Source organism: Podarcis tiliguerta, assembly GCF_965153285.1.
Source record: "Podarcis tiliguerta genome assembly, chromosome: 12".
Taxonomy (NCBI): Eukaryota; Metazoa; Chordata; class Lepidosauria; order Squamata; family Lacertidae; genus Podarcis; species Podarcis tiliguerta.
In genome coordinates this window covers 53,559,064-53,586,075 of record NC_139545.1, presented here as the reverse complement: position 1 = coordinate 53,586,075, position 27,012 = coordinate 53,559,064, and the positions used below count along the sequence as shown (strand labels likewise).

The 27,012-nt window shown below is 45.9% G+C and overlaps 1 protein-coding gene across 1 annotated transcript in view; it reads left to right on the top strand.

Moving 5' to 3' along the window:
• Positions 1-27,012, top strand: part of OBSCN (obscurin, cytoskeletal calmodulin and titin-interacting RhoGEF) — a 263,533-nt gene that overhangs the window by 135,148 nt on the left and 101,373 nt on the right. Inside the window, exons 60-71 of the mRNA XM_083405850.1 lie at positions 2,706-2,972; positions 7,084-7,356; positions 9,056-9,328; positions 10,696-10,983; positions 13,187-13,462; positions 16,313-17,656; positions 18,951-19,229; positions 20,699-20,777; positions 21,759-21,883; positions 23,253-23,450; positions 25,746-25,778; positions 25,937-26,035. Coding sequence (XP_083261976.1) covers positions 2,706-2,972; positions 7,084-7,356; positions 9,056-9,328; positions 10,696-10,983; positions 13,187-13,462; positions 16,313-17,656; positions 18,951-19,229; positions 20,699-20,777; positions 21,759-21,883; positions 23,253-23,450; positions 25,746-25,778; positions 25,937-26,035 — 3,534 coding nt within the window. The remainder of the gene's footprint in view (positions 1-2,705; positions 2,973-7,083; positions 7,357-9,055; positions 9,329-10,695; positions 10,984-13,186; positions 13,463-16,312; positions 17,657-18,950; positions 19,230-20,698; positions 20,778-21,758; positions 21,884-23,252; positions 23,451-25,745; positions 25,779-25,936; positions 26,036-27,012) is intronic.

Here is a 27,012-nt window from a genome sequence, read left to right as displayed (position 1 = left end):
ATAGCGTAGACAGCTAGGCAGGAGGATACTGCTTGAAAAGGCAATTCAAATGTGAGATTTTCAGAGGTGATTGAATGCTGGCAGCGTACATATTGAATTAGAAATTTCCTTGCAAAAGACACATCCATATAACCAAAACAGGTGCAACATTGCTAACTGGGGCAAATGATCCTTAATAAGAATATACGAAACCCGCCCTATTGCTCTTACCAGCCCCAGTCTTGGAAACATGGGGAAATTCTTATTTTTGTGCCACTCTTCATATTAATATCCCAGGGTGGTTTACAATATATTCCACAGTGTGTCTCAGATGCCCCTGCTTTTAGGAACCGCTACTGGAAGTTACATGCACTTCTGAATTATAACTGTCAATGCTTCCCCTTTTTTAAGGGGAATTCCCTTATTCCGAATAGGATTCCTCACAAGAAAAGGGAAAAGTTGATAGCTGTGTTCTGAATGTGCATCCAGGTGCAGCTGCTGCTGCTGCCCTCCAGTTTATTTGGGGTGGAAATTTGGGGGGCTTGTTATAAGCGTTTGCATACATTTCCCCCTCTTGCTGAAATTGGAACTGGACAAAGGGTTATGGTTTCTAGTTCTAAATATTTCACTCCCATCAGTGGCATAGCGTGGGGGGTGCAGGGGGGGCCGGCCGCACCGGGCGCAACATCTGGGGGGGGGCGCGCTCGCACTCGCAGCTCTCTGCCCCTACCTGGCTCGCTCACTCTCTCTCACTGCAGTGCTGGCTGTGCGAATCCTATCCGAGCCGCCGGGTCGCCGCCCACTGTGGAGGGGAGGGTGCCAGGCGTGCGGTGCGGTGCAGAGAGAGAGCAAGGGACTATCTGGGGGAGGGACAGTGCAGCGGGGGGGGGGCAAATTACTTGCCTTGCCCCGGGTGCTGACAACCCACGCTATGCCACTGACTCCCATTGAGGTTTATGGCTGTAAACACTAGAAAAGTTGACACCTCTCTCTTGCACACGAATCACGTTGGTCCTTAAGGGTATGGCTGTCACCTGTAGGAAACATGCCATAGGTTGCAGAACTTGAGCAGTTGTGTGTCTCAGTTCAATAATCCCACTGGAATTCGTTCATAGTCAGAAATCACAAAGTGTTCCTGTGAAATCATAGGCAGCTTCCCAAGATATTTTCAGAGAATAATCAGCATGAACAAGTAGTAAAGTAATTCCCTTTATTATATCAACTTGTGTTGATGTAAGAGAACCCAGGCTTTCAAGTTACACTGCACTTCATTCATCAAGCAAAATGGGTAGAAAGGGATAGATCCAGGACAATACATGAAGAATCCAAGGGCGGCACCATGCTTCATTCACCAGGAAAATAAAGTACTAGTGAAATTCTAACCATGCTTACATTAATGCCCTTAACAGACACTTTCTTTATGTTTCAGCTGGTAGTGCTATCTCTGTGCCTTTTGCCTTTTCTCTTTATATCAGCCTGTCTTTTCTGTCCAGGCCAGATCTTCTCAGAAGATGTCAGGAGGATATTCCTTCCTTCTCATGCACTGTTTCCCAACAATAAGCAGGCTTGCATGTGCACAAAGGATGCTTATTTGGTGATGCACTGGTCCCTCTGTGGAACTCACAACATTACAATTCTAGTTTGGTTTTTGTGCATTGATGTAAGCTGTTGGATCTTAGTCCAAATCCCTGCACAATTCCAAGTCTAGCTCTAAGCGTGCAAGGAAATGGACAAGTCTTAAAATTAAAAACAAGGTCCAATCAATTAGTGCAGCCTGTGTCACCTCACCTCTTCCCTGAGGACCCCTGACTGTTTTTCACTCCAGCGTCACTTCTGAAACATTCTCACCCAGGACACAACTTGCCTCACTCTGGACTCAGTTTTTAGCCAATATTATGCCCCACAAAATTGTCTTGTAAGACATCATCAAAGGAGGTCTAATCTGACCAATGTGGCTGTTGCCACTTCAGGTCAATGCTGCTTCATTATTGCCAATCCCACACTATGTCAGCCCTTGACTACAGCAGACCCAATGATTGGGTGGGTGGGATTAAAGGTCTTGGTTTGGGCAGGTCTATAGATCAGAAAATGGGATGCGGGTGGCGCTGTGGTCCAAACCACAGAGCTTAGGGCTTGCTTATCAGAGGGTTGGCAGTTTGAATCACCAAGAGAGGGTGAGCTCCCGTTGTTCAGTCCCAGCTCCTGCCCACCTAGCAGTCTGAAAGCACATCAAGTGCAAGTAGATAAATAGGTACCACTCCAGCGGGAAGGTAAACGGCGTTTCCGTGCGCTGCTCTGGTTCGCCAGAAGTGGCTTAGTCATGCTGGCCACATGACCCAGAAGCTGTATGCCGGCTCCCTCGGCCTATAGAGTGAGATGAGCGCCGCAACCCCAGAGTCGTCTGCGACTGGACCTAATGGTCAGGGGTTCCTTTATAGATCAGAATGTGAGCCCACTTTCTAGTGACACACCCACAGAGATATAACTGTAATGTCCCAGGGACACGCAACACAACAGCTTCCCTAACAGCTAATCCACCTGCTTCTATACTGCTCGTTGCTGATGTCACCAGCAAACACAAAACTCATCAAACTAAGTGGTGCTTCTCATCCGCTTTCATGCATCTCACTCACACCGAGAGCACTGTGCTTAAACAAAATGAGCGCCCGTAAACGTTCCCCGAAGGATGCACTAATACATGTCCCTCCTGACGTGTCGGTTGACAGATCCAACCATTGAAGTGGTCAGTCCCATGCAGGACATTGCCGTGGACGAAGATGGCACAGCAGAATTCATCTGCCAGTATTCCAGGCCTGTGCAGGCCATTTGGATGAAGAACGAGCAGGCGGTTCATGCAGACGGCCAGCGAATTGTCATTGAGCAAGACTGGAATGTGGCCAAGCTGAAGATCAAGCCTGCTCTCCCGGGGGACACCGGCATCTATTCTTGTGAAGCTGGAGGCACTAAAGTGGTGGCTCTGCTTGATGTTCAAGGTGAGGTCTTCCACGATGGAAAGAAGACTATCGAGGGAGTGCAGGGAGCGTTCACAGCAGCAACTGACCATGAGCAGCGCTCCTTCTTTTGCCATGGCCTAGCGCTGTTTTCCAGCTGCAGCCTGGGGTGTCTGAACAGAGGCTGGATGACAACCTCTCAGGGGGTCTGTAGCTGTGATTCCTGCTTTGCTGGGGTTGAGCTGGGATCCCTTCCAACTCTACAGTTCTGTGATTCTGTGAGGAGCTGTTGACTCTTCCAGATTATAGAGCATGGGGGAAAGGACCCACTCCTTAAAAGAAATGGGGGGTGGGTGGGTGGGGTAGCTATAGGGCTGAACAAACCTTCCAGTTTTGGTTTCTCTCATTTTCACATTTTTCCAGTCCTTGAGTTCTCCAAAGTTTCGCATCAGCTTGCAATTTTTCATTATTAAACAAATCAGGCTTGATAGTGGAAATTTATCCCAACACACACATTTTTAATACAGTTTTCTGCAATGTGCACATTTTTGCAAGCAGTTTACCTTAATATAAGTTAGCTGAGTATATTTTTTTCACTATATACATTATAATGCTTATCCCCTCCCCCATAATGTACAGATTTTGACACACAATATTTGGCGGGAGAACTGCATCGCAAAATTTGGAGAAGCGCAAAATTTAAAGGATAGCTATATTTTGGTTCATGTGTTTTCCCCCAGGAAGCACATATTAGGTAGGTTTGCATGAAAACGGAAACCAAGCCAAATTTCCCTTCCATCCCTAGTTAGCAATTTTATGTGGCCTCTGGGACTGAGTCTTACCTGCTGCTGGGATGATGTGAAACATGGTCTTTGCAAAAGCTTTGAAACAATACCCCAGGGCACCTCTTTCCAACACTTTCCCAACATGCCTTTTTTCATTTCCACATACTGCCTTTAATTTAGGACTGCCTGTTCATGCAAAATCTAATGAAAGTCGTTTTGGATAATTAAAGGTCTGTTGTAATGTTATGGCTCTGGGTGTAAGCTGAGAGCTGAGGAGCCACCCTGCTATTTTAATTCTCACATCAGTTATGAACTTTGCTAGGGTGGGCTTAGGTACGTCCCTGCCTGAACTTAAACCTCCCCAACTGCAAAAGGGGGAAAGTAATACTTGCCTACCTTACAGGGTTGTTGTAAGGATAACTGAAAATAAAATAAATGTGAAATGCTTTGAGTACCCTAAAGTGTTTCATAAGTGCTAAATATAAATACTGCCTTTGATTATATTAGTCTACATTTACCCAGGGCTCAGACTTCTGATACTGTTGCTTAATACACTTATATTGCTCTTTGCTTAATCTTATTTGGTTGCTATTAGCAATGTGGTGGTATTATTATTATTATTATTCCAATTTTGTTTTTACAGTTGTTTAACTATGTTATTTCTATCGGGTGCCTGTTGATTGCTCTGAGCCTGTGAGAAAGTGGGCCATAACATTTTAAAAGTAAAATCAGTAAAAGTGAGGTGTCCATAATGACAAGAGAGGGGAAAATATATTTTGTGCTATTCTGTGCATTAACAGCTACTTGGAATTATGCAATCCACAATGGCGCAGTTCACATTACCCATGTATATTGCTTTTGCACATAATAGGATCAATTTGGGAAATCTCCGTATTGGGAGAAGGATTTTTATTGTCAGCTGCCACAGGTCAATGCATAAACTTTGGTGAGGGTTAGGAGGAGATATGGAATTGTTTCACATGTCTCATATTGCAAAAGGAAAACAAACAAACAGTACAGTGGTGCCTCGCAAGACGAAATTAATTCGTTCTGTGAGTTTTTTCGTCTTCTGAATTTTTCGTCTTGCGAAGCACGGTTTCCCACAGGAAATGCATTGACGGTTTCCCATAGGAATGCATTGACGGTTTTAAGAAAAAGGCGCAAGATGTTTTCGTCTTGCAAAGCAAGCCCATAGGGAAATTCGTCTTGCGAAGGAACTCAAAAAACAAAAAACTCTTTCGTCTTGCGAGTTTTTCGTCTTGCGAGGCATTCGTCTTGCGAGGTACCACTGTGTCTCGTTTATTTTGATGTTGTCATTTCGTCTTTCAATAGTCCTGCACTGAGATGGTTCACGAGCCGTTCACCATTGCCACCTATAGCAATGGCAGTGTGCAATCCTGACAGTTTCTGTCCCCTTTGAATTTCTGAACCCAAGTTTGCCCTGGACTGAATTAAGGAGGAGGCACCAGGAAGTCTGCAATCTTGCCAGCATAATGGAGAGATATTTTGACTGATTTTATGCAGTTTTGCAGGTTGCATGTACCACCAGTGCACCATTTTAAAAGTGTTTTCACGAGTTTTTATTGAACCACTACTGTTATATTTTCCCTTTTTTGTGATGGCTCTGTACTCTGACTTCTTGTTGTTGATGATGATATTATGGCTTATTGCTGACATTTTTAGTTTCTCTTGACTTTGCAGCTAATTCGCTTGTAACTTAAAATCAATAAAGCACATTTTTTAAAAAGCAGGAGGCACCATGAGCCTGGCAGCTGTGAAGCCACAGGCTCGGATGGCTTTGAAGAAGGATTAGATAAATTCCCAGAGGAGAAGGCTTTCAATGTCTATGAGTCATGATGGCTATATTCTGCTTGCCCAGAGATGGCGCATCCTGTTTAGCTGCTTCTGGCAAAACTGGACTCCATCCCTTCCTCCCTTGCTGCTGTGAGATCTTGCAAGATTCCAGTGACATCTCACAGGAAACCGCTGCCAATGCCATTTCTCTGCTGGTGGGCTGGGCTGTGGAGATGAGGCAGGTGGCATCTCTTGGGCTTCCTCTGTTTGAGGTGGGCGCCTCACCCTGCCTCATCAAAGCAGTATGCCTCTGTTATACCAGTTCCTGGAAGTGGAGAGTGCTGTTGCTGCGCTCAGGTCCTGCTTGTTGGCTTGCCATGGCCACCTGCTTGGCCACTGTGAGTACAGAATGCTTGACATAAGAAGAAGAAGAAGAGTTTGGATTTGATATCCCGCTTTATCACTACCCGAAGGAGTTTCAAAGCAGCTAACATACTCCTTTCCCATCCTCCCCCACAACAAACACTCTGTGAGGTGAGTGGGGCTGAGAGCTTCAGAGAAGTGTGACTAGCCCAAGGTCACCCAGCAGCTGCATGTGGAGGAGCAGGGACACGAACCCAGTTCACCAGATTATGAGTCCACTGCTCTTAACCACTACACCACACTGGCTCTAGAGACTGCTAGATGAGGCTAATGGCCCATCTAGTCCAGCATCCTGTTCTCACAGTGACCAACCAGATGCCTGTGGGGAAATCCTCAAGCAGCACATGAACATAACAGCAACTCTTCCTTCCTGTAGTCTCCAGCGACCGGCATTCAGAACCATTACTGCCTTCAGCTGTGTTAGCAGAGCAGAGCCACCATGAGTAGTAGCCATTGAGAGCCTTGTCATTCATGAATTTGTCTAATCTTCCTTTAAAGCCATCCAGGTTGATGGCTTCACAGCTGCCAGGCTCATGGTGTCTCTTCCTGGACTAGATGGTTCTTTGGCCTGATGCAGCTTCTTATGCTTTTCCTGAGTTGCACTGCCCTTATGTTGACATTACAGATCAGTTGATTATGTAACTCTTTGCTGGGTCATCAAACAGAACATTCCATCGTTTTAGAGCTCTTCAGCCACTGCACAATGACTGCTGTGTTTTAAATGAAGATTGTATTGAAAGTCTAAGTTAATGGCTCTCAAATTTCACCCACCATCGATTGACCAAATTGCTTGGGGGGGGGGCCCTCAGTGGACGAGTTTGTAAAGTTTTGTTGTTTGACAAATCAAAGCATATACATAACTCACATTTTAACATTTTTCCTTCGGTGCTAACATCTTTGCTGTTTATGAAAATCACAGGCTCGAGGTCAAAGCTTTGTTAGCTTCTTCAGTAATGGGAGAGATATAGATCACCTGTATAGAACTAGTAGACCACCTGTGGTCTGAAGACCACTGTTTAAGAACCTCTGACCTAAGGAATTGTATTCAACCAATATCTGATCTCCTATTTCGATTTTCTATGCAATGTTCAGATGTGTAAACTCAGTGATTAATTGTGAATTTATTTTTTTAAAAAACACCTTTCCAACAGCCAAGAACACCATCGTCCAGGGCTTAGAGAACGTTGATGCGATGGAAGGGGGTGAAGCTCTGTTTGAGTGCTACCTTTCAAAACCTGAGTGCTACAACTATAACTGGCTGATTGACGATGAGCCAGCCAAAACCTCTGAAAACATTGAGATGGTTTATTTTGAAAATGGTCTCCGGCACCTCCTTCTCCTGAAGAACCTCACGCCCCATGACAGCTGCCAAGTGACTTTCCAGACCGGTGACGTAGCTTCGTCTGCATTCCTAACTGTAAAAGGTAGTATCATACTATTGCACCATAACCACAAGCCTACTGACCCAGATAACATATCGTTGTTCCTTCCATTCTCTGTCATCCTCTGTCCTTTTTCTGAAAGTTACTAGACTCAGAGTAATGAACAAATGAGATGTATGCAACTGGACCCCATCTGGTAGTACCTTTTCAGTATGGGAGCTCCTATAGGACCACTCTTCCCTGTGCTCTGCAAGTAACGTTGGAGCCCTGGGTAGGGATGTACGAAGGCATCTTTTCACATCCTTCCCTGTATTTGTCCCATGCGGCTCCGCCTTAGTTCTGCTGCAGTTCACCTTCTGCCAAAAACTTGCTGTCTGCTGTGATGAAATGACATACATTATATCGTCATTATGTTATTCCATCCTGTTCTTTTGTTTTTCTTTCTAAATTTGTTTTTATTGAAAGATTTCCATGGTGCGTATAACATAGGTCTCTGTTTTCAATTAATAGAGTGCTTTCTACAGGTCAATTGCATTCGGTGTGAGACACTGCTGTCATAGGGATTGTGAGGTTGTGGGGAGAGAGAAGGGAGGTAATGATATTTCATACTTCTGCATAGTGTACATGCAGAGTTTTGTGTGAGTGTCAGGCAGATAGGTTGTTTGTTTGTTTGTTTCTGTTGGTGGTACAAGAGGTTGGAGAGCCCAGAGCACAGTTGGTTGCAGTGAGTTTTGGTTGTGCGTTTAAGGAGGAGGGGGTTGTTGGGTCAAGTTATCCCATGTTTTCTATGTTGTTGGGGGTGGGTGGGTTCATTTCAATGTAAAGAAGACACAATTCAAATGGGGCATAATCTATTGTGCATCATGTTGTTGTTTAGTCGTTTAGTCGTGCCCGAATCTTTGTGACCCCATGGACCAGAACACGCCAGGCACTCCTGTCCTCCACTGCCTCCCGCAGTTTGGTCAAACTCATGCTGGTAGCTTCGAGAACACTGTCCAACCATCTCATCCTCTGTTGTCCCCTTCTCCTTGTGCCCTCCATCTTTCCCAACATCAGGGTCTTTTCTAGGGAGTCTTCTCTTCTCACGAGGTAGCCAAAGTATTGGAGCCTCAGCTTCAGGATCTGTCCTTCCAGGGAGCACTCAGGGCTGATTTCCTTCAGAATGGATAGGTTTGATCTTCTTGCAGACCATGGGACTCTCAAGAGTCTCCTCCAGCACCAGAATTCAAATAATTGTGTATCATACACACACTGAAAGCACTAGCACCAGCAGTGAGTACCGATTGCATTCTCTGGATTGATTCCCCGCTTCCCATTTTCTTTGGAATGTAGAAGCATCTTGCAGAAGGAATCCCAGTTCTTCACACTGATGTCACTCATCCTAGAAACTGGTGTGAGAAGAAGCAATGTTATGGGCTCCAGCCACATAACCCTGTTTCCTTGAGCTAGAGTCTGGGAGCAGGAGCTGAGACAAAGTGTGCTGAGCCCAAGAGCTGAGCAAGTGATCTGGACACTAAGAAACTCAAAAGGGCAGGTCTTGGAAATCCCTGGACCTGCAGGATGTTGCTGGACAACAAACCCCATCATCCCTGATGACAATCACCCTGATGGTTGGGCTGCTGGGAATTGGAGTCACCAACATCTGAAGGTCACAGCTTTCCTACCCCTGCTGTGCACTTAACTCGCAACTTTCCCTTCCTTGCTTTGAAGGCATCGCTCATGCATTTCGTCATAATTTCAGGATGGCGTCTGGAATTCTTGGAGCCAATCACTGACACCACAGTTACTGCTGGGGACCAGGCAACCTTCACCTGTGTTTTAAGTGAAGCCGTTCCAGTCAACGAAGTTGCTTGGTATATTAATGATGTGGATATCCAAGCAGATGAAAACTGGAGGATCCAGGCAGAAGGAAACAGCTACAAACTCATACTGAAGAAAGCTCAACTGCATCACTCTGGAGAGGTGACCTTTGCTGCAAGGGATGCCATTGCGACAGCTAAGTTATCTGTCATAGGTAGGTTGGGAGAATCCAAGTTCCTGATGATTCTAGCTCTGATTTAGCATCATTAAGCTTTATTGTGGGGCCTCACAATAGTGCCACTCTTTCTATGCTTGGTGGAACGTCACATCAATGAGATTTTTAATCTTGTTGTCCTGAGTGTAACTTTCTGCATGATAAGTACTGCTGTAAATTCAGAACGTTCGCTGTTCTGATCATCCACCAAAGCACCACAGTGGCTCACGCGTTATATCGCTTTTCAAAAGATTTGTTCCGATTCCAACAAATCAGATTGAAAATTCGATTGTGCCTTGGTTTGCTGACATCCTAACAAAGCCAGAATTATATTTAGTAGAATAATGATGTTGATTTGTTTTTTAAAAAAACCACTTCTGGTGGTATTTTCTCTGGAGCATCATTAGACTTAACATGATGCTGCTGTTTGATTTGAAAAGTTCTCAAGCACTTGTGGCTGTTGAGGACTTGGTTTGCTGCCCCATGTTTGTGGTAAGATGCAGAGCATTTCTGAGATTCCCTGCTGAGCTGCAACCCCTGTAGAATGATGTTCTTCTGACTTAAGCCATGTTTTGGCATTGATCACCCAGCAGCATTCTGTAAAGGAGGTCTGGGCTAGCTTTTGTAGGGCTGGAGCATCTTGGATGTAGCTGTGACAATGTACCTATCATAAGCAGGCCTGGTGTTAACAATTGGCCAGGTCTAGGGCTCTAGGGACGCGGGTGGCGCTGTGGGTTAAACCACAGAGCCTAGGATTTGCCGATCAGAAGGTCAGCGGTTCGAATCCCTGCTCCTGCCAACCTAGCAGTTCGAAAGCACGTCAAAGTGCAAGTAGATAAATAGGGACCGCTCTGGCAGGAAGATAAACGGCGTTTCCGTTCGCTGCTCTGGTTCACCAGAAGCGGCTTAGCCATGCTGGCCACATGACCCAGAAGCTGTCTGCAGACAAACGCCGGCTCTCTTGGCCTATAGAGCGAGATGAGCGCGCAACCCCAGAGTCGGTCATGACTGGACCTAATGGTCAGGGGTCCCTTTAACTTTACCTTAGGGCTCTCATTGGTCTGACCTGCCTCCCACTCAGCACTGGGCAGGGGTACCAACTCGAAAAAAAATATATGTGGGGAGGCAGGTAAATCCCGCCTTGCATAATCGATCATGAGACATGGTGCGTGCGCACCATTTGAATGGCAATGCGCATCAACTTGGGCGGCGGGTGGTCCCATCAAATATTTTATTGGGTGTGTGCGAAGGGACCTCAGCCCCTAGCAGCTAGCTCTTACGGCCCCGGGACTGTCTTGAATGTGTTGCCATACTTCTAAGATGCAGCACTACTTTTATACATGCCTGGAACTCTGTTGTGCCTTCAGCCCTCCCTGACCCTCCTGAGGAACCGGAGATCATAAGTAAGACCAGCCACTCGGTCACCTTGTCCTGGTTCAAGCCGCTCAACAACGGGGGTGCTGACCTCATAGGCTACCGTGTCGAAATGAAAAGCCCAGGCAGTGACTGGCAGCCATGCGGCACCGGAGTTATCCCAAGCACAGAGTTTGTAGTGGACAATCTCACAGCAGGCAAGACGTACAGATTCCGCATTTCAGCTGTCAGCAAAGCGGGGGCTGGGAAGCCAGTGCATTTGCCTCAAAGCGTGCAGCTAGGTGAGAATTAGAGGACCCCTCTGCTGTCCCCAGAGTAGCTCTACAGCTCAGCATCTTGCATGGCATGTGAGCTTTGCCCGAAGGATCTTTTTACTTTTCAGCAATTTGTAGGCAAGCTCCACACTCAGGTTCTGCATTATGTAAATGTCGTGGGCAAGCCAGGCATTGAATTGAATTGGATTTGAAGGACGAGCCCTCTGCTCCCCACTCTACCATATTCTGGCTATAGCTTGTTACAGTCAAACCTCAGTTGTCAAACGTAATCCATTTCGGAAGCCCATTCAGCTTCCAAAACTTCTGACAACCAAGGCGCGGCATCTGATTGGTTGCAGGAGCTTCCTGCACTCAAGCAGAAGCTGCGTCAGATGTTCGGCTTCCAAAAAATGTTCGAAAACCAGAGCATTTACTTCTGGGTTTTCAGCGTTCAGGAGCTGAATCGTTCAAAAACTGAGCTGTTCGAGAGCGGAGGTTTGACTGTACTCCTGAAAATTCATGGTGGGGGGAAATACACACACACACACACACACACACACACACACACACACAATGTCTCACGTTCTAAGTTCATGCCCAATTTGAACTCATTTCTGTATTGTGGTCTCTATTGCCTCCCCATGCTTATGACTGTCCCATCTCCACAAGGCTGCATGTGTATTTTCCCTAACAAGAGCTACATGCAACATTTTGGCAGCAGTGTGCTAAAAGACTAACACACCACTGTGAAGTAAAAGCATGATCCTTCACAACTTAGTGGGGCTGTGACACTGTCTTCATATAACCAATTTCTGCAACATCTATTTATCTCTTCTAATGAAGACTTCAAAGATAAAATTGGTGATATGTTTTCATGGCTTTCTTGGCTACTTCTTCTTTTTATGGGGTTTTATAAACAAGGATCATAAGGATGATGAATGATACAAATAAATAGACCAAGTCTTCTCATGTCCTGTCAAGGAGATAAGCATGTAACTATACAACCTTTAGAAGACATCTGAAAGCAGCCCTGTATAGGGAAGGTTTTTTTAATGTTTAATGTTTTATGATGCTTTTATATATGTTGGGGGCTGCCCAGAGGTGGCTGGGGCAACCCTGTCAAATGGGCAGGGTACAAATAATAAAGGGACGCGGGTGGCGCTGTGGGTTAAACCACAGAGCCTACGACTTGCCAATCAGAAGGTCAGCGGTTCGGATCCCCGCAACAGGGTGAGCTCCTGTTGCTAGGTCCCTGCTCCTGCCAACCTAGCAGTTCGAAAGCACGTCAAAGTGCAAGTAGATAAATAGGTACCACTCTGGTGGGAAGGTAAACGGCATTTTCGTGCGCTGCTCTGGTTTGCCAGAAGTGGCTTAGTCATGCTGGCCACATGACCCGGAAGCTGTACACCGGCTCCCTTGGCCAATAAAGCGAGATGAGCGCTGCAACCCCAGAGTCAGCCACGACTGGACCTAATGGTCAGGCGTCCCTTTACCTTTACAAAGAATAAAATTATTAGTAGTAGTAGTACTAGTAGAAGTATATCATAAAAATAGAACAATAAATTTGCAGTATTATCTGCAACATATGGTTCATTGTTTGTGGTCATTGTACAAGTTCTTGAATGGGTTTAAACAAAAACAATAACAAAGGGGAGTTAGATTGGAGCAGATTTAATAGATAACATTCAACATTGCATAGCCAAACGCCTAATCAGAAACCCTTGTGGTGTGCTCAGATTAAGTATAAGTAATAGCCATTTCCCCCCTTATGTTACCAATGAAGCAATATAAGATGTTGGTATGTTGGTGAATATGGGATGTTGAAGTCCAAGGCTGCTTCTAAAACCCTACGGAAGTCAAGATTTCTGTAGGTTCCATATGGCGCACTTGTGAAACCGCTGCCATCATCACAGCTACTGCACCTTCTGCAAAGCAACGTTTGCATTTTAGTCCCTCTTTGATATACACTTCTGTGGGGTCAGAGATGAAGGATGCAGACCAGAGAGATTATTACAAACTGAAACATTCTGTTATATTTCCAGTCCCATGCTAAGACGCTGCACTGGTGGTCCATGTAAAACCTAGTCCTGGAAACAAGGGAACACTCAGACATTTGTCTCACTTTTTTGTGTGTGCTGGTTATCCCTTCTTCTTTGTCGCTTTGCTTGTTGAAGCACAAAAGGAGAATTGTATGACGTAAGCCCATTGGTCTTGATGTCTCCCATTCCAGAGCCGGCTGCAGTGACTGCAATCACTCGACCTTTGGCCGATAAGTCTGCCGTGGAAGGGGAGAAGACACGTTTAGAGTGCGAATTGTCCAAAGAAACCAAAGAGGTTGTTTGGCTCAAAGAAGGAAAACCAATCCAACCAGGCGGGAAGTACGAACTCATGTCAGAAGGCAAAAAACAGACCCTCATCATTCATGGCTTTAAAGCTGAAGATCAAGGATCGTATACCTGCATGGCCTCTCCTGACGTCAAAACATCTGCCAAACTTTCTGTCGAAGGTACATTTGCACCATCATTTTCACTGCTTTAGTAACCACCCCCGTCTAAAAGTGGTCTTGGAATTTATTCTGAAAACCATTTCAGTGTTCAGGGTTTTTTGTTGTTGTTGTTGTTGTTGTTGTTTAGTTGTTTAGTCGTGTCCGACTCTTCGTGACCCCATGGACCAGAGCACGCCAGGCACTCCTGTCTTCCACTGCCTCCCGCAGTTGGGTCAGACTCATGTTTGTAGCTTCGAGAACACTGTCCAACCATCTCGTCCTCTGTCGTCCCCTTCTCCTTCTGCCCTCCATCTTTCCCAACATCAGGGTCTTTTCCAGGGAGTCTTCTCTTCTCATGAGGTGGCCAAAGTATTGGAGCCTCAGCTTCAGGATCTGTCCTTCCAGTGAGCACTCAGGGCTGATTTCCTTCAGAATGGATAGGTTTGATCTTCTTGCAGTTCATGGGACTCTCAAGAGTCTCCTCCAGCACCATAGTTCAAAAGCATCCATTCTTCCGCGATCAGCCTTCTTTATGGTCCAGCTCTCACTTCCATGCATCACTACTGGGAAAACCATGTTTGTTTAAGGTAAAGGTAAAGGTACCCCTGCCCGTACGGGCCAGTCGTGTCTGACTCTGGGGTTGTGCGCCCATCTCACTTAAGAGGCCGGGGGCCAGCGCTGTCCGGAGACACTTCCGGGTCACGTGGCCAGCATGACAAGCTGCATCTGGCGAGCCAGCGCAGCACACGGAAACGCCGTTTACCTTCCCACTGGTATGTGTTCCCTATTTATCTACTTGCACCTGGGGGTGCTTTCGAACTCCTAGGTTGGCAGGTGCTGGGACCGAACGACAGGAGCGCACCCTGCCGCGGGGATCCGAACCGCCAACCTGACGATCGGCAAGTCCTAGGCGCTGAGGTTTTACCCACAGCGCCACCCACGTTCCATGTTATTGTTTCTCTTTGCTGACTTGGTTTCATCCAGGTGTTACGGACAATTCCTCCCATCTCCCAACACAGCTTCCTACTGTGCTGCATGATGTCAGATGTACTCCAAAATATTTGGAGGGCACCAGATTTGCAAAGACTGCTCTATCATAATGCTGTGTTAGCCTCTCGGATGTTACTTTGTGAATACAGTGGTACCTCGGGTTACATACGCTTCAGGTTACAGACTCCACTAACCCCGAAATAGTACCTCGGGTTAAGAACTTTGCTTCAGGATGAGAACAGAAATCGTGCTCCGGCGGCGCGGCAGCAGCAGAAGGCCCCATTATTTAAAGTGGTGCTTCAGGTTAAGAACAGTTTCAGGTTAAGAATGGACCTCTGGAATGAATTAAGTACTTAACCCGAGGTACCACTGTATGTCACTGAACACAAGGGAGGGCAATGTAGAGCAAAGGCAGCATAAACTTATTGGGTGAAGATTTTCTCAAAGAGTGCTGAAAAATAACTGTAAAAGGGGGTGTCAGGGAACTGCCATCGGAGCCAGAAGGAGAGGGAGGGCTCCAGAGGGATTCCGGAGAGCGTCCCGGGAGGGAGAGAAGCAGCACATCTTCTGGGGAAGGAAATCAGCGTAGCACCAGTGGAGAAGGGGGGCAGATGGGGGAATCGGCAAGGTGGCTCCAAGACTCCTCGCCGGGGACCAGCGGGGAGAGCATGGGTCCTCCGATGTCCACACCCTCCCTGCGCAGAAGGCTTCCGCGCAGGGAGAGTAGGCGGAGACTAGGCATCAAAGAACTTTTATGCTGGAAGAAGTTCAAGAAACGCCCACTAACGGATTCTGCCAGCAATTGAGACAGCCACGGGCGAGTGGCTGTCCAGACAGAAAGGGTTCACTCAGGCAACCCACCCAGGTGTGGAGCCGATTTACGCACGAGCAACCCCTAGAACCATTAAAGGGGGCATGTTTTGACACTATAGAAAATGTTCACAAATACTGAGTAGTTTCAGCTCAGCATAAAACCCCACCCCTTAATAAAGTTGTGTCAATGTGCATAGCTGTGGCGGAAAGTGAGGATGCACTTGCCTAAGCCGTTGCCGGGTTCTCTGCAACACCCCAGTGCCAACTCTGCTTTTGAAATTTATTTTATATTACTTATTGAAAGTGTTTCTAAACCAGACATCATCTAACACCAGAGCACTTATATCTATGTATAAATATATGGACATAATAAAATGTGCCCAAAGCATACTAAGGTGTGTGTCTGGCACATAATTGCATTATCCATGCTAGGGATGGAAGGATCTGCCGAAACAGAAAATTTCTTAATTTCTCATTTTTCAAGTCACAGCTCTCCATATTTTACAGTCATTTGCATTTTTTCCAGAGGAAAAAAATCCTCTTGGAAATTCATCAGCCTTTTAGTGTGAATTTCTCCTAATAAAGACATTTTTATATGCAGTTTTGACTAATGTACACACCTTTTGTAAGCAATTTCTCCTAATATATGCATTTTGGTAAACATTGTTTGGTTGGCAAACTGCATAGGGAAAGTGCAAATTTCTAAGGGTAGCCATGGCTGAGTCCACATATCGTTTCAGAAAGTGTGAATGCGATTCTGCTTCAAATGAGGCCTGAATCAAATTTCTTCCCCCATTCATGGTAATTTGATTCTTTCCTTTTTTTTATTCATTTGCAGTAAGCGATAGCAATAGAAAGAAAAATTGGTTTTGCTGAACTTATGGGTATGCATTGTCTCCCAAAATGTAATTTTTTGGAACTACTCCATCAACCTTCTAAGATGTTTACATGCTATATAATATGACATTATATAGCTCTCAAAGACGCAGGATTGTATCTTGATGTTAATCTGGTCGTCCTGGTGCTCCTTGGTGCAACCATGAAACTGTACTCTTCTGTTTCTCTTAGTGTCAACTGTGTCCATGTTAAAAGAGGCCACTGAGAAAACCCTCAAGCCTGAGGAGCTTGGCGAGATAGCAGACGACCAGATGCAACCCAGTTTACCACCTGAAGCTGCTCAGGAGGGTGACCTCCACCTCCTATGGGAGGCTCTTGCCAAAAAGCGCAGGATGAGTCGGGAGCCAACTCTGGATTCCATCAGCGAATTGCCAGAAGAGGATGACAAACGTCAGAAACAGAGGAAGGAAGAAGCTGAGATCATTCAGTACTACTCGGAGGAATACTCTACTTGTGATGAGTCGGCTAAAGCAGGAGAAGCAGACTTCTCTGTCACCAGTTCAGATGACGAGTCAAGGGCCGGGACTCCTTCCCTTATTAACTACCTCAAAAAGGCGAGCACGACCAGCGTTAGTGCTAAAGTCCAGACTGTCTCTGCAGTGAAAGTCTCTAAGCAGTGGGAGAAAGCAGGTCCTGAGCCAGCTGCTGTTGCTAAGCCTGTTGAACCAGAAGCTGTAGAAGGAGATCTGGACGACCCTTCGTTATCTCATGCAGCTGTGAAGATCCAGGCTGCTTTCAAAGGGTACAAAGTGCGGAAAGAGATCAAGCAGCAAGAATGCCCAGTGTTTGCCGAGACCTTCAAGGACTTCTTTGGAGAACCAGGAAGCACCCTCCACCTTGAGTGTGTGGCTCAAAGCAAAACCGACATGAAGGTCCGCTGGCTGAAAGACGGCGTCGAAGTTTTGGACGGGCGCCATTGCCACATAGACAATTACAGCGACGGGACTTGCTCCTTGATCGTCACTGGCCTCGAAATGAATGACGTCGGCAAGTATACCTGCGAGGTATCCAATAAGTTTGGCAAGGCCTCCCACAGCGCCAAGGTGACGGTGGGCGTCCCACCTCAAGCCCCCGTACGGAAACACAAGGCTGCCAAAAAGATCCCCGAGAGCGAGGAGAGCTCTTCTGGCAGCGAGTTGGACGATGCCTTCCGTAAAGCAGGAAGGAGGCTTCACAAGCTGTTCAAGTCAAAAATATCCACAGAGATTTCGGACGTGGACGAGGAACTCTTTGTTAGTGCTGACGAGGGAGAGATAGAGGTGGTTGACCACCAGACCTACCGTGAAGATGAGAGGTACATCTACATCAAGTTTGAAGTGATGGCTGAGGCGAAGACGGCTGCTAGCCGGTTTAGAGAAATGTTTGCTGCTATGGGTATTGCTGTTGAGATTGACATCCTAGATCAAGGCTCCAAGAAGATAGAGCTGCGTATTGGGAAAGCCACACCTCCTGCCCCAGGGCAACTGAGAACCCTGGTGAAAAGACCACCACCTCCTTTGCTTACATCTGACACTGGTAAGTGACGCATGCAGGTCAGGTCAGGTGGAGCCCAATTGACCAGCCTTTTTTCATCCACACCTGAAATCTCAGGGTGGTAGTCAACAAAGTTATACTCAAAGTAGACCCACTGAAATTATGTTAGGCCGATTAATTCCAATAGACCTACTCTGAGTAATGCTTAGTCAAATACCACCCATAGTATCAAAGATCTGTAAATCCTGACATAATCAGGCACCACCTGAAATGGTGATTTGAAGATGAATGAGATCAGAATTGTTTAATTCATTAACAGCTTGTTAATGTTTGCATTCTGCTATTCCTCAAAGGAGCTCAGAGCAATGTGCATTAAGTTCTCATTTGATTTCCCAAACTTGCTTAGCTACAGGGCTTGGAAATACATAAACCCACAGGCTCTGCTTTGCTTTTATTAAAATTTATAATATTAAACCTCTCTCCCAAGTATTGAACCCAAAGGATACTTCTGAAAATGCACTATATGCTCCACGTCTTGGAGAACCTGAGTGCAACAGTGGTGTCTCCCCCCCTGTGATTCCCATCGTCTGCTATGCAGTGGTATGCTGCCTCCAATAGTCTCTATGGATCCTCCATGATTTTCCCCCTAATCTTCTTTTACAGCCACCCAAGTTGGTGGCTATCATCATATCACCTTTTTGAAGTAGGTTAAGGTTAGAAGTTGCCCGTCTTTAACCCCAGAACCTTCCCCCAAAAGTAGAAGTCTAGTTACAGCAGAAGTGCTTATCTTGTCACACTTGTACCTGGGATTACAAGAAGACTGCAGTTTGAAATTAGCATGGCACCAAAGCCAAAAACCAAAAAAGGCACCATGCATAGAGCGAGGGGTGGAGGGAGCTACAGATACTTTAAAGGTAAAGGTAAAGGGATCCCTGACCATAAGGTCCAGTCGTGGCCGACTCTGGGGTTACGGCGCTCATCTCGCTTTATTGGCCGAGGGAGCCGGCGTACAGCTTCCGGGTCATGTGGCCAGCATGACTAAGCCGCTTCTGACGAACCAGAGCAGCGCACGGAAATGCCGTTTACCTTCCCGCCGGAGTGGTAGCTATTTATCTACTTGCACTTTGACATGCTTTCGAACTGCTAGGTTGGCAGGAGCAGGGACTGAGCAACGGGAGCTCACCCCGTTGTGGGGATTCGAACCACTGACTTTTTGATCAACAAGTCCTAGGCTCTGTGGTTTAACCCACAGCGCCACCCACGTCCCTACAGATACTTTATTGCCACATAAATATGTAGATTTCTGTTTTTGTAATTATCCTCAAAACAATTCCAGCTCCCATCTTCATAACTGAACTTCAAAACCAAGAAGTACAGGATGGATATCCAGTCAGTTTTGACTGTGTTGTTATCGGCAAGCCAACCCCCACCATCCGGTGGTTCAAGGATGGGAGGGTTATTGAAGAGGACGATCACTACATGATCAACGAGGACCAGGAAGGCTGCCACCAGCTGATCATTACTGCTGTGGTCCCTCTTGACATGGGTGTCTACCGCTGTCTGGCTGAAAACAGCATGGGCGTTTCTTCAACTAAAGCCGAGCTGAGAGTGGACTGTGAGTATTACCCTGAGACACAGAAATATTCAAGTTCAATAATGATGACCTGGAATAATAATAATAATTAATAATAATAATAATAATTTTATTTGTATCCCGCCCTCCCCGGCCAAAGCTGGGCTCAGAGCAGCTAACAACAGGTAAGAATAGCACAGTGTACATAAAATCACACAGTCAATTAATTAAAATACATTCTAAAATCAATTCAGAATCAAATTAATGGCAACCATTGGGTTAGAGTTCTATGCGGATTACAGAAGGAGAGAGGGGGTCAGACTGTGCCTTGGCCAAAGGTCTTGCAGGCCCTGCGGAAAGATGTCAAGTCCCTCAGGGCCCTAGTCTCTTGGGACAGAGCGTTCCACCATATTGGGGCCACGGCCGAAAAAGCCCTGGCAATGGTCAAGGCCAGCCTAACCTCCCTGTGGCCCAGGATCTCCAAGATGTTTTTATTTGAAGACCGTAAGGTCCTCCATGGGACATACCACGAGAGGCGGTCCCGTAGGTATGAGGGTCTTGGGCTGTATAGGGCTTTAAAGGTCAAAACCAGCACCTTAAACCTGACCCTGTACTCCACCGGGAGCCAGTGCATCTGGTATAGCGCAGGGTGAATGAGATCCCGCGGCGAGGACCCCTTAAGGAGTCTCGCTGCGGCATTCTGCACCCGCTGGAGTTTCTGGGTCAGTATCAAGGTCAGCTCCACGTAGGAAGTGTGAAATGCATCACAACCAGTGTGGCCTATCATACATGAGTAAGTGAATAGGGGGCTGTCAAATTCAAAGAGGATGGTGAGATCATTGTCATTTTAGAAATAGGCAAATGCTCATTGTGGGTGAATCCTAGTTTGCTAGGCATTCAGGGCACTCCACACACCACAAAATTTCTGTGTGAGAGGCATGAACAAGCTCCTGGTATGCAGATCATAGTAAACAACAAGTACTGGGAAGCCGCAGTCAATCACTGTTTTCCAGCTTAAATATAATCAGCAACCCCTCCCCACATAAAATTTTATGACAGAAACATAAAATCATAGAATTGTAAAGTTGGAAGGGGCCATAGAAGCAGAATTGTAGAGTTGGAAGGGACCCCAGTGTCCAACTTATGGCTACATACACACCCTGATTCCTACATGCAACTGCCTTCCAGTGGAGGATTTTAAAAACTTGTGGACAGCAAACATTTTCTCCCTGTGCTCTTGTGAGCCTCCCTAGAAGTTGGATCCTTACCCCTGTCTGCAATGTGTTGGAACAGTCCAAAAGGTCTTTTGAATAACACCTTCTGGGGCTCTCAGTAACTCCACTTGCACTTCTTCCGCTTTGCTGCGTAAGCAGCAGGGAGTACATTTTGAGAGTAAACCACTGATGCTGCCAGAGGACTGGTCCAAGATCCCAGCACAACCTCCTCTCTGCACAACTGCCTGACATGAAGCAACCCACAATGTTTCAATTTTTCCCTTTTTCATTTCTTAGTGACCAGTACAGACTATGATACAGCAGCAGATGCAACAGAAACTTCATCCTACTACAGTGCCAAAGGGTATCTCTCCAGGTAAGCGCCACCTGCACACTGGAAAACGTTACACTGTCATCACAATGTTGTTGTTGTTTAGTCGTGTCCGACTCTGCATGACCCCATGGACCAGAGCACGCCAGGCACTCCAGTCTTCCACTGCCTCCCGTAGTTTGGTCAAACTCATGCTGGTAGCTTCCAGAACACTGTCCAACCATCTTGTCCTCTGTCGTCCCCTTCTCCTTGTGCCTTCCATCTTTCCCAACATCAAGGTCTTTTCCAGGGAGTCTTCTCTTCTCATGAGGTGGCCAAAGTAGTGGATCTGTCCTTCCAGTTGAGAACTCAGGGCTGATTTCCTTAAGAATGGATAGGTTTGATCTTCTTGCAGTCCACGGGACTCTCCAGAGTCTCCTCCAGCACCAGAATTCAAAAGCATCCATTCTTTGGCGATCAGCCTTCTTTATGGTCCAGCTCTCACTTCCATACATCACTACTGGAAAAACCATAGCTTAAAGTATACGGACCTTTGTTGGCAAGGTGATGTCTCTGCTTTTTAAGATGCTGTCTAGGTTTGTCATTGCTTTTCTCCCAAGAAGCAGGCGTTTTTTAATTTTGTGGCTGCTGTCACCATCTGCAGTGATCATGGAGCCCAAGAAAGTAAAATCTCTCACTGCCTCCATTTCTTCCCCTTCTATTTGCCAGGAGGTGGTGGGCCCAGTGGCCATGACGTCTTCACAATATTAGTGTAAAAAGCCAATATTGGTATATAAAAGAGTTGGAAGGGGCCACGAGGGTTATTTAGCCCAACCCCCTGCAATGCAGGAATCTTTTGCCTGATGTGGGGCTTGAACCCACAACCCTGAAATTAAGAATTTAATGGTCTACTTACTGAGCTATCCAGCAGCTCATTGTAGTCACAGGAACCTTCTGTGTTGGCCACAGCTCATGGGAAGCTGTTTTTTCACCAGAGCTTTGGGTTGTATGTCAAATGTTTCATTTATTCCTCCCCGCCTGAACCAGCCGTGAACAAGAAGGGGTGGAATCTATGACTGAAGAGGAGCAGCTGCCACAGATTCTAGATGAACTTCACGACATCCATGTAGCTCCTGGAGCAGCTTTGGCCAAATTCCACCTGAAGGTGAAAGGTAACCAAAACGCCCCACCTCTGCTGTGTGTCAACTTTTGGCAGAACCCACTTACTTTTTCATAACACGTATCTACAATTTATGATGATTATTATTATATTTATTACCCACCCTTCACCAGCAGGTTGCAGTACATTTCTTCAGTACGTTCATATTCTAATTAATGACCCAGTGGGTGTCAGCTAGCTAAATAGATACTCTAGTACAAGGATTTCTGCTTGCACAACAAAATTTCTCCTTTCCATGCCTCCTGTGACCTTCACAATCTGCTCTGGAGAGTTGGGGGGGGGGGGCTCAGATCAGAAGGTGATTGGGGAGGCCTGACAAAAGAACAGTGGCAAAAGAAATTGATGGACTATGTGGAATTGGCAAAAGTAAAGGTAAAGGGACCCCTGACCATTAGGTCCAGTCGTGACCGACTCTGGGGTTGTGGCGCTCATCTCGCTTTATTGGCCGAGGGAGCCGGCGTACAGCTTCCGGGTCATGTGGCCGGCATGACTAAGCCGTTTCTGACGAACCAGAGCAGTGCATGGAAACGCCGTTTATCTTCCTGCCAGAGTGGTACCTATTTATCTACTTGCACTTTGACGTGCTTTCGAACTGCTAGGTTGGTAGGAGCAGGGACCGAGCAATGGGAGCTCACCCTGTCGCACGGGGATTTTGACGCACAAACTACATGACAAGGACAACTGTGACTTTAAAGAGGAATGGGAAGCATGAAGTGCTTAAAAAAGCAACAAAATAAGTTGGACTCCTTGGCAGGTTTTGAATAAACATGCACAATTTATTCGTTAACACAATAGATGGAAAAAATAGAAATTTTTACATTTTTATAACATGTAGAGAACAATATATGTAAATAAATCAGAAAGAGGAACTGAGGGAAGTTGTGTGGGGGAGGGGTATGTGGGAGGGGGGAGGGAAAAATGGTGGGGGAATACAATTGTTGAAATAATTTGTTATGTGAAAATAACCAATAAAAACTTTTTTAAAAAGAAGGTGCTGGGGGGGGGGAAGCTATTTTGCTTAACTTTCCGTTAGCAAATCTGTTTAGCTGAATAGCGCCTATTGTTACTACTCTTTCCTTGGAGGGGTACATGTGTGTTATAATAATAATAATGAATTTAATTTATATCCCGCCCTCAACAGCCGAAGCCGGGCTCAGGTTGGCTAACAACAATAAAATAGTGCAACATTCTAAAAACATTATAAAAATTAATTAAAATCAAATTGATGGCAACCATAAGCTAAAGTTCTGTAAAGATTGTTCAAAAGACCTAAGCATGGGGGCTAGGAAATTTAACCAATCTCTTCTCACTTTTCTTTTTGATATGCCTTATCTATTCCTACCTGTCTTTATTCTGCATAGGTTACCCACAGCCTCGCCTCTACTGGTTCAAAGATGGTCAGCCTCTGCATGCATCGGACCGACTCTTGAAGACAGACAAGAGGGAGTTTCACACCCTTGAAATTCTCAACGTTACAAAGCAGGACGCTGGTCAATATTCTGTATTTATTAGGAACTCGGCTGGTTCAGCGTATTCAGCGGCCAGGTTGCTTGTCAAAGGTTAGCCGTGTGATGCTGAAATGGTGGCTTATGTTGTGCCCAGAAGTGTGTGTGAGGCCTACCGCTCTCAACAAGAATAACAAAAGCATGGTATATTGCTTTTCCAGTACCAAGTGGCCTGCAAAACAAAATTTGAAATTAAAACAAGGGATAGCTAACTGGCAGAACAATTTCTCTGGCTCCTGGGCACCTTAATAAAAGTTATCAGGAGGTGCACCAAATATCTAGTTTTATTTTTGAGCTAGAAATTAGCAAAATGGTAGGATAGCATTTGTCTCCCATACCCCACTCACATTATTTTTTGATAATATTCTCCTTCTTAAATGCCATGGTTTCACTTTGTAGCCACATCTTCTTCCTACATACAGGTGAAACTCGAAAAATTAGAATATCGTGGAAAAGTTCATTTATTTCAGCAATTCAACTTGAAAGGTGAAACTAATATATGAGATAGACTCATGACATGAAAAGATAGATATGTCAAGCCTTTATTTGTTATAATTGTGATGATTATGGCATACAGCTGATGAAAACCCCAAATTAACAATCTTAGAAAATTAGCATATTAAATGAAATCAGCAAAACAAGGATTGCAAATAGAGCAATATTGGACCTCTGAGAAGCAGAAGCATGCTGATGTACTCAGTACTTGGTTTGGGCCCCTTTTGCATCAGTTACTGCCTCAGTGTGGCATGACATGGATGCTATCAGCCTGTGGCACTGCTGAGGTGTTATGGAAGACCAGGAAGCTTCAATAGCAGCCTTCAGCTCTTCTGCATTGCTCGGTCTCATGTCTCTCATATTTCTCTTGGCAATGCCCCATAGATTCTCTATGGGGTTCAGGTCAGGAGAGTTTGCTGGCCAATCAAGCACAATATTATAATTTTTCGAGTTTCACCTGTAATTTGGCTGTGTGTTGATGTCACGAAGATGAATGTAGACCCTAGCAGGCAAAGGCAATGAAAGTAGATTATGTAGACATTTTCTCAAGGCACACATTTAAAAAATCAGTGTGAAAAGGAAGTCTTTTTGATATGAAATGGCCACCCTCCCAAAAAATGTGAATAGCTTCAACACTACTCTAATTTTAATTGTTGTTTGGTAAAAAGCAGATCCACAATGTAATGGTTCTAGGGGTTGCTCGTGCGTAAGTTGCCGCCACTCCTGGCTAGGTTACCTGGTTGAACCCTGTCTGGACAGCCTCAAGTTTCGTGGCTGCCTCAGTCGCTGGCAGAATCCATCAGTGGGCGTTTCTTGAACCTTTTCCAGCATAAAAGCTGTTTGACGCCCAGTCTTCTCCTACTCTCCCTGCGCGGAAGTCTTCTGCGCAGGGAGGGTGTGGGCAGCGGAGTACCCGTACTCTCTCTGCTGGAGCCACCTCTCCGATTCCCCCATCTGCCCCCCTTCTCCACTGGTGTTACGCTGATTTCCTTCCCCAGCGGATGGGCTGCCTCTCTCCCTACTGGGACCCTCTCCGGCATCCCTCTGGAGCCTTCTCTCCGCCTCCAGCTCCGATGGCAGTTTCCTGACACACAATTTTCCTACAAGGGGATTCCCCCCACCCCAAAGAAGCTAAAATTTCCACATTTTATTGGACACCCTCTCTTTGGGTTTTGTAGGTAATGCAAATCTTTGTGTCCTGTTGTTTTGAACCCTTATTGGTAACTGGGACCATTTAAAGAATCTGACCACCTATGAAGTGCTTTGAATTTGTAGCAAAATGGACTCACGGATCTCTTTCTAAAGAAGAGAACAGCCTTACCACCCAAGAATTCAAAAGTTGGCCATGCCAACTTTAGAGCAGATGGACACGACCCATCAAATCGTTGGTGGGTTTGCTGGATGTCTAATGCGATGCCAAAAAAAGAAATGGGGATCTTTGTTAGACACGTTGATCACTTCCAGGCTAGGGCTGCCCTATTTCAAAAGGGAGATTAAACAATGTTGGTTATTTAACAAGCATTCATCCTGATTTGGTTGTGAAGAGGTTAGGTGATGTTGTGTCCAAACAAGTGTTGACCCCACACTTTCCAGTGCATTTTCCGGCCACTCCCCTGATCACAAAAAGGCCAATATTTTGCAGAAGCAGGCTTCTTGCACAGGACCTCTCAGCCAGCTACAAATGTGCAGTCTGGATTTGCTGGTATGTGATCGAATCCCACTCAAAATTAGCAACAGTATGAAAGCCCCTTTGGTGGAAATGGAGGCCTAGCACTTGCTATACCATTTTGGACGGCAGGTGTGGGCTCACGTGATCTGTCACCTGACGGTGCTGCTGTTCTTTCAATTTTGCAGGGCCTGGTGAGGAAGAAGAGAAACCCAGAAGAGGTGAGAAAAGAAACAAGAGGAGTTGGTGGGGACAAAGGTCTTGGCTGCCCTTTCAAAGCTGTGAACTCGAGAGCAGCCCCAGCTCTGTGGAGCTTAGTCCTACCTGACTATTGCCATGTCACATTTTTATGTTTTTCTCTGAACAACTTAATTTTCAGATGTTCATGAGCAGCTGGTGCCGCCAAGGTTCCTGGAACGATATACCAACAAAAAAGTGAGGGAAGGTGCCAGCATTACCCTTTCAGTGAAAGTTGAAGGTAAATGAACTTAGAGGCATTCTCGCTACTCCAACTGCCCCCCTCCATTATTGAATTTGCCTATCCTAAACGGCCTTGGTCCAGTATACCTGAAGGAGCGTCTCCACCCCCATTGTTCTGCCCGGACACTGAGGTCCAGCTCCGAGGGCCTTCTGGCGGTTCCCTCACTGCGAGAGGCCAAGTTACAGGGAACCAGGCAGAGGGCCTTCTCGGTAGTGGCGCCCGCCCTGTGGAACGCCCTCCCATCAGATGTCAAAGCGATAAACAACTACCTGACATTCAGAAGACATCTGAAGGCAGCCTTGTTCTGGGAAGTTTTTAATATGTGACATTTTAGTGTATTTTTCATCTTTGTTGGAAGCCGCCCAGAGTGGCTGGGGAAACCCAGTCAGATGGGCAGGGTACAAATAATAAATAAATAAATAAATAAATAAATAAATAAATTATTATTATTATTATTATTACTACTACTACTATCCAGGGGAGACAAAAGGCATGGTGGAGTCAATGCATGCTTTGCTTTCCATCATTCACAAAGAGAGGTCTTTGCCCCAAGGATCTTGCCTCTAAAGTTTGACACTGGGAAGAGGAAGGGAGGGAAAGGGGCAATGTTTTAGCAAGGAATTAATATGAGTAGTGCAAGAGCTGGACCATAAACAAGGCTGATCGCCGAAGAATCGATGCTTTTGAATTATGGGTGCTGGAGGAGACTCTTGAGAGTCCAATGGACGGCAAGAAGATCAAACCTATCCATTCTGAAGGAAATCAGCCCTGAGTGCTCACTGGAAGGACAGATCCTGAAGCTGAGGCTCCAAGACTTTGGCCACCTCATGAGAAGAGAAGACTCCCTGGAAAAGACCCTGATGTTGGGAAAGATGGAGGGCACAAGGAGAAGGGGACGACAGAGGATGAGATGGTTGGACAGTGTTCTCGAAGGTACCTGCATGAGTTTGACCAAACTGCGGGAGGCAGTGGAA